At 39.0% G+C, this 18009-nt stretch overlaps 1 protein-coding gene across 1 annotated transcript in view; it reads right to left on the bottom strand.

Moving 5' to 3' along the window:
* Nucleotides 1-1490: 1490 nt before the first annotated feature.
* The window catches only part of LOC127862729 (uncharacterized), a 33771-nt gene continuing 17252 nt past the window's right edge, over nt 1491-18009 (bottom strand). Inside the window, exons 3-4 of the mRNA XM_052401988.1 lie at nt 5745-7529; nt 1491-4765 (exon numbers count right to left, since the gene is read on the bottom strand). Of these exons, the coding sequence (XP_052257948.1) occupies nt 2105-4765; nt 5745-7529 (4446 nt within the window). The 3' untranslated portion in view covers nt 1491-2104. The remainder of the gene's footprint in view (nt 4766-5744; nt 7530-18009) is intronic.

The raw sequence follows: 18009 nt of genomic DNA on the forward strand, positions 1-18009 counted from the left end.
TTTTTTCATTGGTCCGTTCTCTTTGGCATAATCGATATGCCATTTACAGTTAACGTGTTACATGAATTCATTTCGTGTACAACCGGCTATATCTTTGGATTAATAATATGTGGTGAAAATAACTTGTATCCATAGTTTTTTAAGCGAGATAATTTCTGGAACACTGGATTCATGAAAAGATGCAGTGTTCCAATGTTATCTTGCTATCAGCGACCTCACGTGGAAGCATGCATTGGGATTATTAGACAGTGTAGTGCCAGTGAATACTAGAATAGAATAAAAATTCGTGTCGTTAGAAAACAATTAAATGGTGATCGAGTGTAAACATTCATATAATAGTCTGCGATGTGTGAAAAAAATGTAACTAAAACGTGTTGACAGAAAATTACATCGGCAGTAGAAAAGTGTAAATCAAATATATACAGTTGTTAATTATTTTGGATTTAATTACGATGAGGTATGTACTTTTTATTTGCAATTATGCAATGCTTAGCTTTATAACCCATTTCAATAATCATTAAATGCTCTGGGAGTCTGTTATATACATGTGTCTGTGTTTTACTATGGGTATTGTTTGTACAAAAAAAAATCGGAGCGGCTTACTCAAGGTTTCGAGGTCCGCCGCACCTGGGATACCGGAAAATCCGGCCGTCTCTTTATACATCTCTATAATTCTAGATGATGTGGACGGCGGGTCATTTGGGGGTCTTCCGCCACCCGTTTTCGCGGACTCCTTCTTGTATTCACTAAAAAAAAAATCGCCTTTTTCACCATTTGACGCCACATTTCTTTTATTTCTATCCCGGATCGGAAGTGATTTCCGACCGAATTCACTTTATCGGCGATTTGTTGCCAAAATTGTTTTAGTTTTGCATGGGTAACCTTATCGGAAAGATTAATTTCCAATAAGAAACGGTTATCGGCAAACTCCTCCTCTAAAACTGAAAGTTCAGAGGCCGTATAATTTGGCCCACTTTTTCTCTTTTTCTTTTTTATTTATGGAATTCGACGTCTGGCTTGACAAGTCGACAATTTTGCCTTTACAGTGGATTATGGGATATAGTCCAGTCATTTTACAGTTTGACCTTAAAAAATTTGCAACATAAATTGTTTTACATTTTTTATTGATCTTATATAGTTATTAAACAAATATGAAAAATCTAGAAAAATCGAAGCAGGGGAAATATGAAAATAATCGAGTTAATTTTTCCTATTATATAAATTAAAGAATTGCCCCATATACCCCACCGTACCTAAACTACTCTTCAACTCGGAGCATTTTTCGGTGGCTGTAAACGATGACAACAGCGTCTATGAAGGTCGTTGGTGATTAAAATGGGATTCGTGCATGATTTGTTTAAAAAAAAAACTTTACAGGTGAGTTTTCGTCATTTACAGGTCATATCTCTTGTGTGTTAAGCCATTTAAAGTGCAAAAATACAAATGTTATAATGTGAAATTATGTATTTCTACTATTATAACCGAGACTATTCAGAGTTAAAATACCAATTTATTTACACTATTTACAAGATAAGAGCAATTGATGTTTCTCGCTTCGTCTCGGTCCTTCGAATGCCAGAGTTGAACCCGCATCGTCTGTCGTCACTACCGGTACACGCTAAAACCCGCACTACTCGTCTGGTCTACGTCCCGTCTTCTCTCGGCTCGGTACAGATCGAAGGCAAAGTCACAACACTCCCCCCGACTTTATTGAAGAAGGCCGCTGGACAGGATAGATGACCAGTAACGTGATGATACCGGTATACTAAAACAGACGATAATCTTCAAACATTCAGGCATTCTATACGGAATCAATTCACTTTTAGGACTGAAAAGCCCCAAGCACCACACTTTAAGTTAACCTTTGTAGCACAGACCAGCGCTATGATTTACAAATTTACAAGATTTTACAACTCAAAGAAACTTATTGGGACTGAAAAGCCCCAGTATATAAGTTAAATTGAAACTTTATTGTTAGAGTAACTCGCTGGTGCCAATAAGCCCCACTAGTTACCTGTTTGTAAGTAACTCGCTGGTGCCAATAAGCCCCAATAATTACCTGTTTGTAAGTAACTCGCTGGTGCCAATAAGCCCCAATAAGTACCTACTCTCCTAACCGGTATAGGCGTCTGGCATTATCCGCCGTCTGCGACAGGATGGATTGCACTGGAACTTTACGACATTCTGCCACTCTGGCTGCGGCCTCATAAATTTGATTTGGCGCCGACCACCTATTTCCTCGTAGAGGGAAATACGGAGCATCCGATTCCAACAGAAGACGACTCTCGGGTACCGACGTCAAGGCTTCCTGTTGCAGGTAATCGAATGTCGCGACTCTATTTGTGAAGCCAAACCAAGTGTCCGGAAACCTTTCCAACCAGCCTAAAATAAACTTCAGATTAGCATCCTCTTTCTGAGCTCTGCGTAACTCTTCAAAGGAAAGACCCCAACATGTATGCTGATCCATAATTCTGATTCCTGGAACACTTAGATTACAAACACAATGTTTTTCAAGACTTATGGTTATGGTATTTACAATTTTATCCGGTCCATTTACTCTCAATGAATACAACTGATTGAAACCTGGCTCCGTGGGACCTAAAAGCCCCAAAGTGAAGTCATTTTCAATACTGGGATCGATAAACCCCAATCTTTCTTCAATGCTGGGATCGATAAATCCCAATTTTTCTGCTTCACTGGGATTGATAAACCCCAATTTTTCTTCTTCACTGGGATTGATAAACCCCAATATTTCTTCTTCACTGCCACCTGGATCCCAGACCTTGCTCTGTTTTCCACCGAAATCTAACTCCTTGGGGCATAAAAACCCCAATCTAAAGTTATTTTCAGCGCTGGGATCTATAAACCCCAATTTTTCTTTTCCTCCTGGATCCCAAACCTTCCTGTCAGTTTCACCATGCAGCCCTGCGCAGCTGTCCATCTGTGACTCCTGACTTTCCTGAACTTGACATAGTTCATCTCCATCTGTTGCGTCTTCATTGTGCAAAGGATCAACTGCATCTTCTAGATTAGGCGCTAAACTTGCACTCCCCTCAACCGTTTTGTTTACACGTATGTTTGTCCAACTACCTGTTGCAAGAGTAACTGCCTCGTCCACCTCTTCAATGAACTGACCCCACTGCTTTTCCGCCCTGGTGCAATAAAGACATCCTCCACAGGGTAAGTCACTTAGCTTTATCCCGGATAGATACGAAGAACACGGCGATAACCCATCTGGAACCCGCGAAAGTGCATCCGCATTCCCATGTTTCGCCCCCGGTCTATGCTGAACCACCATATGGTACTGCGATAGTTCTTCTATCCACCTAGCTATCTGTCCCTGAGGATCTTTAAAACGCAGCAACCAGGTAAGGCTTGAGTGGTCTGTTCTCACCGTGAACACTCTTCCAAGTAGGTAGTATTTATACTGTCTTGTAAAACGGACTATTGCCAATAATTCTTTACGAGTGGTGCAATATTTCCTCTGTTCGGGAGTCAAAGTAAAGCTGCTGTAGGAAATTACTTTCTCTTTCCCTTCCTGCACTTGACTTAGCACTCCTCCTATTCCTGTATCAGACGCATCTGTATCAAGAATAAAGTGATCGATGCCATTGGGAAGTGACAGTACCGGAGGTTGCGTCAGCGCCTCTTTCAACGCGTCAAACGCCAACTGATGCTCTACATTCCATTTGAATGTATTCTTCCCGGTAAGGTTGTACAAAGGTTGAGCCATGTCTGCAAAACCCTTTACAAATGATCGATGGTAATTGGCAAATCCCAAAAAGCGCTCTACATCTATTGAACATGTCGGTATCGCCCAATTTGCAACAACTTCAGTGTCCTTCGACGCCATACAAAGTGTGTTCCCAGTGACAATTCTGCCCAGGAACTCTACTTCTTCTTGAAAGAAGATACATTTCTTTGGTTTCAATTTCAAACCATGTTTCCTTAATCGGTCAAAAACTTCTCTTAGATGTGTAAGATGTTCAAGGAATGACTTTCCCATCACCAGAATGTCGTCAAGGAACGCCAGTACAGTTTTCCAGGTCAACCCTCTCAATACTAAGTTTACAACTCTTGAAAATGTTGCGGGGGCGTTCGTAAGGCCAAAACCCATCCTCACATGTTCAAAGAGACCATACTTGGTAATGAAAGCGGTTTTCTTTTGATCTTCTGCTTTAACCTTTACTTGCCAGTATGCTGAATTTGCATCAAGCTTCGAAAACCAGATGTTTCCCGAGAGCGTGTCCAGACAATCTTCAACCAATGGCAACGGAAAGGTATCCTTGACTGTGACGTTGTTCAATTCCCTGTAATCAATACACCACCTTACAGTTCCATCACGCTTCCGTATTAAAACAGGTGCAGATGCCCACTCTGACGTAGACTCGTGTATCACGCCTGCGTCGAGCATCTTCTGAAGATGTGCCCCCTCCTCCCCTGCAAAACATGCTGGAGTCCTGCGTATTCTTTGCTTCACAGGCTTAGCATCACCAGTGTCAATAGTGTGCTCGATTTCTGTGAAATTTCCCAAGTCGAATTCATTCGCTGCAAAAACATCTTGGTACTCAATCAAAAGATCTGCAAGTTGTTTCTGTTCTTCACTGTTCAGCTTGGAAATGGACGCCTGATACACATCTTTCAGATGATCTGGAACTGTTGGTGTATTATCTGTTTTTTCATGTGACTGGCTTACCTTGGGATTATAAACCCCATTCTCTGGTAATCTGTCAACGCTGGGATTGTAAACCCCATTAGCTGTAATCTGTCAACGCTGGGATTGTAAACCCCATTCTTCTGTGATCTGTCAACGCTGGGATTGTAAACCCCATTCTTCTGTGAACTATCAACGCTGGGATTGTAAACCCCATTCTTTTCTCCAAGGTCTTCTTCAACAACACAACACTCAAAAACATTGCCAATGATTTTGCCTTTCTTGAGTGTCTGATAATGTTCTGAAGGATTCAAAAGACAGATGACTGGTTCTTGTCCCTTTTATCGTACCACCCTAGGTGCTAAAAGTTCCAACTCCTCGTTCTTTTGAAAGTAAAAGTCTGCATTCATTTCTGATGACAAGGTGCATTTAACTCTCAGTACTGAATTAGGTGGTATTACAGTTCTTCGAGGAATGATTACCCTGGCAACCTTTGGTGTACTTTCCTTAAAAGAAGTAAGAACGGGTATACGTTCACCGTTGAGAAGTAGAGTATCAGAAGCCATGTCATGAAGAATTCCCAAATGATGTAAAATATCATGGCCTAGCAGCATATCATCATTAATTGGAGCTACATAGACACGTTCTTTAAAAGTCTGATTTCCTAATGTAAGTCCAATTGGTTTGATTATAAAACCCTTTAAGATTGAATCCTTATCAGCCAATTGCATTTGAACATCTTTGACTTTGGATGGTTTTCTTTCCAATTTGTCATACACATTGGTTGATATAATAGTTATTTCAGCACCGGAGTCTATTTTCGCCAAAACCGGAATGTTACCAACTATTATTTTTACTGCAGATGACCCTCCTGTTACTATTCGTATGGAACCTTCGCTTATTTCTGATGGTGTTTCCTGTTTTAAAGGAGTGACACACGCAGCATCTGATGTTTGAGTAGTTTTTAAGAATTCACTTTCATGTACATGTTCAATTTCATTCATTTGGATTGTACTTGATGGTGTTTCCATACTTTGGTTCGAACATTGTGAGCCTTGATCTACTTTTGGCAGGGTGGCTGGCTCGATACCTCCTGCCCCTTCAAGTTTAAAGTCTGTTGACGGGTTTGCTGGTTAGATGCCTCCTGCCTCTTCCAGTTAAAGTTCTGTGGGCCTCTTTCTTTAGGAACATTTAATTTTCCTTCTTTTCCAACTCGTGCTTGTTCTTCTTTAAAGTGTATGCACTCGCGCTGCATGTGCCCTCGTTTGTTGCAGAAATAGCAAAAACCTCTGAACGCTTCTTTAGGTTTGGAGCTGTTAGATGGTTCTGCTTTAACCAACTTTTCCATCAAAAGGTCCAATTTCTTTTCCAATCTTGAAATCTTGTCTTCTGAACTGCTAACTGCATTCACGGAGTTATTTTTCTGGCGCGACACCTTACCGTCAACTGCTGTACTGATGTACTGATGGTGGCGAACCAGGTCTATTGCCCCTTGCATCGATTTTGGTCGATTTAAGCACGCATGTTTCCCTGCTTCTTTATCCAGACATCCCTGGCAGAATCTTGAAATAACCTCTTCCGTACAATATTGTTCTGGAAGGTCACGAAAGGCTGGCATTGCCAAGGAGAGGACTCTATCTGCCCAGTCTTCCAACGATTCATTTTGATTCTGGGTTGCCTGTTGAAATTTGGCTTTGCTCGTTTCTGGTAACTCTTTGGCCCCAAAACGGCACTCAAGCTTGGCCATCATGTCAATGAAGGTAATGTTTGGTCCTTGCTGCCGATGAATGGAGAAGAAGTCCAATGCTTTTCCTTCTAAGCACCAGTTCAAGTAGTCCAAGCTTTCACTGGCTGACCATTTGTTGACAGTGCGATAGCTCTCAAATTTCTGTCTGAAGGATAGCCATCTGGTGGAACCATCATACTTGAGGTTTTTGGGCAAGTCTTTAGGATTACCTCTCCTCACTGGACTTCTTTCATTTGATGGAGATCGATCCTTTCTTCTATGTCCCGCATCGACGACTTCTTGTTTGGGACCATACGCCCCAGTATAGAATTCTTGTTTGGGACAATACGCCCCAGTATTGAATTCTGGTTTGGGACAACACGCCCCAGTATAGAATTCTGGTTTGGGACAATACGCCCCAGTATAGAATTCTTGGTTCGGACGATACGCTCTAGCATCGACATCTTGCTTGGAATGGTACACCCCTGCATCGACGACTTCTTGTTTGGGACAATAGGCCCCAGGATAAACTGCTCTGTGATGATTCGCCTCAGCAAAGACTTCTGGTTTGGGACAATACGCCCCAGTATTGAATTCTTTTTTGGAGCTATAAGCCCCAGTATAGAATTCTCGTTTGGAAACAGCATCGACTGCTGGTTTAGGGCGATACGCCCCAGTATCTACTTCTTGATAGGGACGTCTTTTTCTGTAGGTAATGAAGTCTATATCTTCATCTTCTGACTTCGGACTAGAGTATCTAAACCTTGTAGGCCCTTCAAACTGCAACCTTACTGCAGGGTTTGAAACACTGATTGCGGATTTGGATCCATCAACATCTGGTCTACCCCTCTTGATTGACGGAGTGAGTGCTGGTCTTCTCAACCCACTTGAAATAACATCAGTAAGGCGTGAAATCTCGAGGTCGAGTTCTTCCTGCTGTCGATCCAACTGCGTCCTCCAGGCACTCAAATCAGCATCAGTGGGACTTCTCATGGTTGTTCTTGCATACAGTTCTGCCTGCTGACGATCCAATTGTCTCATCCAGGCGCTCAACTCAGCCCCAGTTGGACTTTTTATTGTTCTTTGTGAAGCTGTTGAGGATGCCCTTTTCCTACTGTCCGTTGGGTCAAGATGTGCCATTGTGTCAAACTTAAATGCTCAATTTAGTAAGATTTAGATTTAATTCAATCAATGAAAAACTTAAACAAATGAGTCAATTATATGTACAAAAATATTTACAAAATCCCTAAATGTTTTATGAATGAATGAATTAATTCTAAATTGTGAAAGATTTGTACTAAAAAGATTTGTCAGCACACAAAAAATTATTCAAAATAACTCAAAACAAACTAAAATTAAAGTTTGAATAATTCTAAATGCATCTACAAAAAAGTGACAATCAATATATGACACAAATTGCCCACCATAGATTTGTAAGGCTTAATATTACATCAACAGCCCACCATAGATTTGAAAAATCTAATGTAGACAACAATAACCCACCATAGAGTTGTAAAATCTTATGATGACTTCAATAGCCCACCATAGATTCGTAAAGTCTTATGATGACTTCAATAGCCCACCATAGAGTTGTAGTCTAATGATGACTTCAATAGCCCACCATAGAGTTATAAAGTCTTAAGATGACTTCAATAGCCCACCATAGATTTGTAAAGTCTTATGATGACTACAATAGCCCACCATAGAGTTGTACAGTCTTATGATGACTTCAATAGCCCACCATAGATTTGTAGTCTTATGATGACTTCAATAGCCCACCATATAGTTGTAAAGTCTTATGATGACACAATAGCCCACCATAGATTTGTAAAGTCCTATGATGACATCAATAGCCCACCATAGATTTGTAAAGTCCTATGATGACTTCAATAGCCCACCATAGATTTGTAGACGCACAATTTATGTGGGACGACGTACGACGGACAAAATGCAATCACACAAGAATTTGGAAATATGTAAGGTACGACGGACGACGTACGACGGACAAAATCCAATCACACAAGGATTTGGAAATATGCAAGGTACGACGGACGGCGTTCGACGGACAAAATGCAATCACACAAATATCAACAATTTCCTGTAATGGAATTGTGCCCTTTTTATGTCAATAATGACTCTCTTAAGATTCTTTCCTAATGCTTGCTTGTAAGAATATTTACTATTAATAATCTAACCCAAAATTTGGCTTTAGTGTCCCTTATGAATCTACTATCATATCCCCTATCAGATTTCATATGTTCAATTATACATTGAAAAGGCCAACCCACTTGGACAGTTAAATAAAGCTTCTTTTACCGGTACCAACTCTAATGTGTACGAAAAACCGCGAATGGCTACCAAGTACAAAAAATTACACCCTTTTAATAATTTTCATCCAGTAAATGATACCAAACCTTTTTTCGTCCTTACACCATTGAATGGCTACCAGAAATTCTTTTACCGGTACCAACTCTAATGTGTACGAAAAACCGCGAATGGCTACCAAGTACAAGAAATTATACCCTTTTAATAATTTTCATCCAGTAAATGATACCAAACCTTTTTTCGTCCTTACACCATTGAATGGCTACCAGAAATTACCTCCCTTATATAACTCCCAAATGACCTTAATGCACAATTAACATGCCCGTTCTTTCATCTGATAATCACGAAAGCCCAAATCTTGCTTAGCATTAACAACAATTTACTCTTAAGTAAACAAAGATGTTACATAAAGCTGCACAATAATTTGCAAAATAACACATCTTTCCCCTCACCTTAAAAAATGAAGACTGTGTCTTGCCGTGAACTGTCTAGTGCAGTGAAGCCCCAATCTTGACAGCCAACTGGTTGAAGAAAGGTACAGGACAGAAGAAGCCCCGAAGTATTCTTCAAAACGATGACCTCACGTGCCTCGTGGTATTTTTTGTTGAATTTCTCGTCCGAATAACGAGTGTCAAATGTTCCTAAATTTGCCTGGTGCAGAAAAGCCCCAATTGCAAATTCACTACTTAAAAGTTTTCCCTCGTCGCCAATAATGTGATATTATGTATTTCTACTATTATAACCGAGACTATTCAGAGTTAAAATACCAATTTATTTACACTATTTACAAGATAAGAGCAATTGATGTTTCTCGCTTCGTCTCGGTCCTTCGAATGCCAGAGTTGAACCCGCATCGTCTGTCGTCACTACCGGTACACGCTAAAACCCGCACTACTCGTCTGGTCTACGTCCCGTCTTCTCTCGGCTCGGTACAGATCGAAGGCAAAGTCACAACAGTTACATGTTTTCGCGGTTTAAGATTGAACAACATGATTTAGTAATATTTTCTCGCTTTGAGTGGCATTTTTCTTTCAAACGCACAAAATATAAGTTACATATATAAAAAAAATCAATCAAAATCACCACTAAACACACATTTTCGGGTTGAAACGTTGTCCGCGGGAATGCAGCTACTGCATAAAAACTCAAGTACGGAATCGCTTTTGTGTCAAAATTTCAATTTTGACTCTACTCATTTACTTATTACTTAAAAAGTCTATAGCTACCAATACAACATAAAATACTTATTAGCTCACCTGAGCGATAGCTCGGGGTGAGCTATTGTGATCACTCAGCGTCCGGCGTCCGTCCGTCCGTCTGTCTGTAAACAATTTGTAAACATCTTCTTCTACTAAACCAATTTCAACTAAATTTCATGTGGAGCATCCCTAGGTCATGGGACAAAAGAATTGTTAAAAAAAATTTGATCACATAACCAAGATGGCCGCCATGACCATATATGGTAAAAACCTTAAAAAATCTTCTTGTCAGAAACCGCTCATCAGATTTTCAAAAAATTTCACAGGGATGACCTTTGAAGGCTCCCCTGAAAAAGTTGTTCAAAGAAAATTTGATTCGTCAAAAAACATGGCCGCAGGAGCTCGTTGAACTTTGCATGTTTATTCGTTTTTTCCTATTTTGTGAAAACTTTCAAAAATCTTCCACATTTTTTGTCCGATCCTTTCCAAATTTGCACAGTGTCTTTATATCAATGAGGACACGAACCCTACAAAAAATGAGCATTATTGGTCCATGAAGTACAGAATTACCTCCCCTTGAATTGAGAAAATGGTGTTTATGCAATAAAGTCCAAATTTTTCATCCAATTTTTTCCAAACTTGTTTATATATCAGATTAAAGAGAATAAAATTTTCTTTATTATGGTTTTTCTTTCATGAAAATCCATAAAGGATAAGTGTTATTAATCGTTGCTTAATTAATGAACAATGCGAATTATCGGTATTGATTTTTTTCCTGACATGCCGTCCCAGATATTAACCGCTTTCAGGTGTAGACTGTGCATCAATACATCGCCGTGTTATTGACCTGAAAAATTCATACGCAGTCGGCATTAACACCGGTCATCGAGACAAATTACTGATGTGAAAACAAATCGTACATCGTAGAGGATTAAATAAACAATTACATCTGATTAAAGATTAAAGATTGCTGCCGATTTAAATCAATTTGAGTACTTTTTGTGTATATTTGATGCCGAATGGGAAGCTGTGTTTAGAATTAAGTTGAGAAAAATGGCAACGAGATACTTGCCTGTTTGTAGCTAAAGAAACTTCAGCGTAAAGTTTATAATGGGTGGCCATTCCCAGCTGTAGTCTACGGGCGGGTAGTGAACTGGTTGAGAAAAGTGGAAGCTTGTGGAAAAGCGGTTTGAGAAGTTTGTAAGAAAACCCTGAATTATCAGTCTTGTGGGAAGAAGGCATTGCGTCTCCACGCAGAGGGCCCTTATCACATAAAGAATATAAGCACCATCAAGACCAACCAGGTAGGGTTTTTATTTTTTAAACTAACACCCCGAATTTGGTCGTATTTTCTGTTGCTAAAGTTTACTGTTTAGGTTGTTTTGCATCAAAAATCGGCAAGATAGATCTAGCAAATTTGCCAATTTTTTTTTATTAATAACGTATGATTCATTGATTGTGAGCTTTTAAAACATTTTGACCTTTGAATAAAGCATAAATAAGGAAAAAAAATTTAACAGTAATTGAAAATACGATCAAATACGCCATTTTTGCTGACTGGGACAGGTCTTTTTTAGTTAAATAAAATGTTTTATTGTCCCCAACATATGAGCCCAGCAGCAAGAAATGTTGTTTTCTTTTACTTTTTGTAAAACAAATATGGGCAACCTACCGTAATGCAAATTCGCCGACACCTTAATTCAACGATGTTCTATTTTTATCGATTAAATGGATGATTATTGTCTTGGAATCATTTCAAAGTAATGCAGCCGAGTTTAAAATTATTATTTTGTGCTATTAAACATTCATTATTTCTTAAATTATTTGCTAAATATTGCTTCATGTAACCGTTACATCGTAAAATTTGGGTCACACCAGGATACAATTATTTAGCATTCAAACAACGATTGGGATAAAAACTAGGGGAACCCATGCTGAAATTTTCAATTTTAACTGTTTAGCAGAAGCCACCATACCCAATTTTCTTAGGTGTATGTGGAGGCTTCTGGCAGCATGATTCTGTGAATATAAATGGTGACATTTGATTCTGCATTAATTAAACATGTATTATTGACTTTTTAAAAGTATGTGTGAAAAATATAATTTGTAACCACTGTTACAGGTTTTATCTGGTTCTTCAAAAGCAACACCTGCAGTCGAGTCCATGCCAGACAGAGGGTGCATGTGAATGAATTGCCTTTTGACTAAGTTTTGTGTGTTCCTTATCAAATACATGAAGATTTTTAAATATATGTGTATGTTGTTTTTTTTAAGAAAATAGAATCACCAGAACAGGTACAGGCACCCTTTAAATGTGTCGAATCCAGGAGCTTCTGGGGGCCTCTGGCCCCCTTGTCCCCTGGACCCTACGAGGGCCCTGCGGCCCCCTGGCCCCCAGCTTTAAGTTCAGGATTTTCAAAATATCCAACTTTGACCCCTGCAAATGCTTTGCTAAAGCTTTGGCTACAGTTTCTAAAATTTGGCTACACAAAATTCCATTTGGCTAAAATGTTGGCCACAGAAATTTTTGGGCAAGAGGAGCCCTGTTTGGATTGTATTTATTGAAATATAGTCAGAATGTTTGTCTTGTTAAAATCTGGATTGGGATTGACTTTGGGTCATCTAGGGTCAAAAATTAGGTCAGATTAAAAAAACAAACTTTTGTAGACAGTAGAGGTCACAGTTTTCATTAAATCTTTATGAAATTTGGCCAGAATATTAATCTTGATGAAATCTGGGTTGGGATTGTATTAGGGTCATCTGGGGTCAAAAACTAGGTCAAATCATAGAAAAACTTTGTGAAGACAATAGAGGTCATAGTTTTCATATGATCTTAATGAAATATGGTCAGAATGTTTATCTTGATAATATCTGATTTTGGATCGTATATGGGTCATCTGGGGTCAAAAATTAGGTCACCGGGCAAATTCTAGTAAAACCTTGTGTAGATGAAAGAGGTCACAGTTTTCATCACGTCTTAATGAAATTTTGTCAGAATGTATTTATTAATAAAATTTGGCTTGGGATTGTATATGGGTCTAATAAAATTTAAGTTCATGAAGCAAGGTTAGTCAGGTGAGCGATTCAGGGCCATCATGGCCCTCTTGTTTTTTTCCTTTCCTTTATATTTCAGTTGAATCCAGCAGGTGTTTGACAGATGTTCAGACAATTGACAAAGCATTTGGTGACCAGTCTGTTTTTGTAAGTATTTCCTGGGTTTTGAAATAAATGACAGAAAATTAGTGAATCCAAATATTTTTGCCAATCTAGTTATCTATGCAATCTAAAATACATACATGAAATTGTCATTAATGAATCATTGTTAAAGCTCATGTTAATTAAGGTTATTGGTCTTCTGTTGTCATCCTTCTTTGGGCTTTCATGTTGGACGCTTCATGAGTACTTGCATCAGCCAGATTCACTCATGTTTACGGTGACCATTACCAGACATGATAACAAGCATTTTGCTTTCTAACAAAATTGTTTCCATAACAAACATTTCTATTTTTTGTATTATGTATTTCAGACAATAACATGGAAGTGATTTACCTGATGTCTTGCGGATAATGTTAGAAATCCTGACATGTGAGTATTATTGTGTCAAAAATAATGAAATTAATATAATTTATCGTTCAACAATATGAAGAAATCTACTATAACTTCTTACCACGCTTGCCCTATTTTGAAACTAGAATCAGACCAACATTATACTTATAAATATGGTGTAATACAAGTGTACAGGTTCAAAGTTTATATATTATTAAAAATAAATGCAGTAATGAAAAAAAAATATTCAGTAAGTGTGTAACATAAACCTAACAGTTGTCTCCTCTTTATATTACAGAATGAATATCATGATTTGCTGTATATGTCACCATGCAGTTGAAGACAACCAAGGCTCTAAGCTTACAGTAAAAGAATGCAGTTGAATAAATGATGCTAGCTTGAAGAGACAGGATAATGTTAGGGCTGTTCCAGGAAATTTTGTTCACATTGCATGTCGAAAGACGTACACAAATGCTAATGTTATTGTTCGCGATACAAAAGAAAACCTTTGTCCAAACAGGTGAGTGAGGTCTAAAGCTGATGTATTGAATTTTCAAGAACATTGTATATTTTGTGGTAATTCTGCTAAATACAATGACAGAAAACGCGGTTTGGATGTTTTTCCAGTAAGGACATTAGAGTTTCAAAAAACTATAATAGAGTTGTGTTCAGCCAGAGGAGATGATTGGGCTGATAAGGTCCGGGGCAGGATAGAATATGTAAATGACCTACCAGCAGTTGATGCAGTTTACCACCAGTCCTGTAGCATCAATTTTAGAACATTTAAAGATATGCCAACAAATTTCCGCAGTATTACCGAACCTATGACGATGACATCACCAATACGAGGCAGACCCACGAACGAAACAGCACATCTAGCTTTTCAATAGTGATCTCATCATTAAAAGAAAGTGACGACGGGCAAATAACAGTAACAGATTTAGTTGACCAAATGAAAAATATTTGTGGAGAAAATGCATATGGTGTACAATACACTAAGCAGAAATTAAAGGAAAATTTTGTTGATTCAGTTATAATCACAGACATAAATGGGACAGTAGATGTGGTCACCTTTACAAGAACTGGAGCTTCAATATTACATGACTTCTATTCACAAGGAAAGTTAGGTAATGCCGAGGCCCAAAACGTAACTCTTTTTAAAACAGCAGCTAAGTTAATTCTAAATGATATCAAGGATGTAAAAAGTGACAAATCAGTTTATTCAAATCCGGATGATATCGCCAATAAGCAGTTTGTGCCTGAAAGCTTATTAATCTTTTTAAGAGAAATATTTTCGGGGAAGGATTCTGATGTAAAATTGTGCTCAATAGGTCAAGCCATTATGCAAGCTTGTCGACCTAGAACTATCATAGCTCCATTACAGTTGGGGTTGGCTGTTCAGCTCCATCATCATTTTGCGTCAAGGTATCTCATTGATGTGTTGAATAGCCTTGGATTTTGTGTGTCTTACTCTGAAGTGCAGACGTTCGAGTCAAGTGCAGTTTTTACAAACAATACAAATATTGAAAACTATCATGAAGACATGTTCATTCAATATGTGGGTGACAATGTTGACCATAATCTACGGACTTTGGATGGACACAATACCTTTCATGGTATGGGTATGATTGCCTGTGTTACAGCGGGAAACTTTGGTTATAAACCAGTGACAAGAAGGCGCATTACAGCTGAGGATCTCTTGTCAATTGGAAAGATAAATAAACAATATTACACAGCACCATGTAATTCAAAGCCTTCACTGAAATTGTCAGAGATAACATTACAGAATAAAACTCGTATATATGATGCTTACAACAAAATTTCATTTCTTGCGCAGATCACTTGGCCACACAGGAAAACTGGACCCGAATGGTCAGGACTTATGCAGATGATAAGTAAAGGTGAACACCCAGGTAAATCATCGGTTATCCTGCTACCTATGATTGATATGGATCCGAACGACATGTCATGCGTTTTCACAACGCTTCAGTATATTTCCAGCCATGCATACAAGTACAAGCAAACCGCGGTTGTCACCTTTGATCAACCATTGTATTGGAAAGCAGTAACAATTGTATCCAAAGCTAATGATGGTACTTTGCTAAAGGACATGGTAGTTCGACTAGGCGGATTTCACTGCATAATGAGCTTTCTGGGATGCATTGGCCAACTCATGTCAGGCACAGGATTGAATGAATTGTTTGAAACAGTGTATGCTCCAAATACTGTGCACACATTATGAGCGGGAAAGCAGTTGCAAGAGCTGTTCGCGGACACTCGTTGGCCTCAACTGCCCTATGTATGTATTCTTTTGATGCGTAAGGAAATAATTACTTCTGTAGAAAACCCTATTGATGACAATAACAACACACCAGCAACTCCAAGTAAAATAACTGCAATAATGAAGAAAGTACATTTGAAGGAATTAGCTACACTGTGTCTCCCAGCATGCAAACAATGACTGACCTCTATGAAAAGCTTGTATCTGGTAAAAATCTACCACAAGATGTGTATGACAATGAACTTTTAGATAAGTTATTTCGATCCTGGTTGGACACAAAATCTCGTCTGAAAGTGTACCCAACAGCAGCATTGTGGATCCAGTATCTGGAAATAATTGACATCTATAGACGGTTTGTATTTGCTGAGCGTACTGGTCACTGGGAATTGAGTCTGCAGTCCCTTCATGAAATGTTACCGTATTTTGCTGCAGCAGGACACAACTTATACTTGAAATCTGTATACCACTATTTGGAAACTATGAAGAAACTTCCCGAAAGCCATCCAAATGTTTGTCAAGCATTTAAAATGGTTTACAAGTTGTGAGACGAAGTGACAGATACTGGGCAGGCTTGTCACCAGACCTTGTTATTGAGCAAGTCCTAATGAGAAGTGCAAAAACTACAGGTGGAATGACACGTGGTAAGGGTATGTCAGAAAGCCAACGTACACAATGGCTTTTATCCATGCCTACATGTGTTGAAATGAACAATGCAATCTTTCTGTGAGAGAGAATTTCAGTCCAGTCCACAACATAATAAGGAATTTGGGAAAACTCGCAATGAGAGAGACTACAAGGACACACAAACATTCGTGTCCTTTCTAGAAGAAAGAACCCCATTTCGTAAGGATCCTCTTTTGTACAATATAGAAACTGGTGTCACCTCCTCAGAAAACGTGAATGTACATAAGGCTAAAAGTGTTGGGGATGGTATTGTCCAGTCTATGATGGGACAAGATGCTTTTGAAATCACATTTAAACGGAACAAAAGGGCGGTTACTCTGGACGCTGCACCGCGGACCAAGAATGATGACGTTGTGAAAGTTGATCCACAATTACTGTTTCAAAGACTATCTACAGCAGCCCAAAGATTTGCTGATGACATTCCGAGTATATTTTTATATGAGCTTTGTAGTGTACCATCTGCATTGTTTGATACTACTGGACTCATTCGAAAGTCTCAAAAGTCCTTACTGGCTAATGCGATATGAAAACTTGGTGACTGTAGTGCATGTGAGGAATCTGACACTGTAAACTTAACTGATGTGCTTGATGGTGGATTTCTTCTTCATCATTTGCCGTGGAAGTTGGGAATGACATTTGCTGAAATCTGTAAAGCCTATATAAGCTACATAACTGGACGTTATTCCAATGCAGTGATTGTATTTGATGGTTATCTGTCATGACCAACAACAAAAGACACAGCACATATCAGGCGAACGCATGTTGTCGTTGGACCAAAAGTCTACTTTACAAAATGCACTTCACGAAAAGAGAAGTTCTTGTCAAACCCAGAAAATAAACAGAATTTCATTTTTATGTTGGGAACAGAATTAGAAGTCCACGGATATCGTTGTGTTCACGCTGTCCATGATGCTGATCGGTTGATTGTAGAAACTTCTCTAAAATTAGCGGAAACATCAAATGTAACCATTATTGGTGAAGATACGGATTTACTTGTACTTCTGTTACATTTCAATTCACCCAGCAGATCGGTATTCTTCAAGTCAGCAACCAGTGCTACAGCCTCCAAGGGATTGCGAGTTTGGCATATTCAGAAGACAAAACGGGTATTAGGTCTCAGCTGTTCCCATATCCTGCCTGTAATACATGCCCTCACTGGATGTGATACTACCTCACAGATGTATGGCATAAGCAAAGGAGCGGCACTGAAAAGGTTTTTGGGTGATACAGATCTTGTTACACTTGCGGAGACATTCATAGAACAGTCCACTGAAGAAAGCATAGTAAGAAATGGAGAAAAGATACTTCTTTGTCTGTATGGTGGATTGGATGAGAAAGGGTTAGACATGTTACGCTTCACTTCAGGAAATTTACGCGGAAGGTAATGACAAGTACAACCCATGTGCAGGTTCAAACATTACCACCTACCTCTAGGTCGGCTAAGTATCACAGCGTGCGCTCATATTTTCAAGTCCAGGAGTGGATAGGAGCTGACCCACCACTGCTGCCAACTGAATGGGGTTGGGCTCTTAATAACGACAGACTTCTACCATTGAAAACAGATTTACCGCCTGCCCCAGAGAACCTTCTTAAC

This window comes from Dreissena polymorpha, chromosome 16, assembly GCF_020536995.1.
Source record: "Dreissena polymorpha isolate Duluth1 chromosome 16, UMN_Dpol_1.0, whole genome shotgun sequence".
Taxonomy (NCBI): domain Eukaryota; kingdom Metazoa; phylum Mollusca; class Bivalvia; order Myida; family Dreissenidae; genus Dreissena; species Dreissena polymorpha.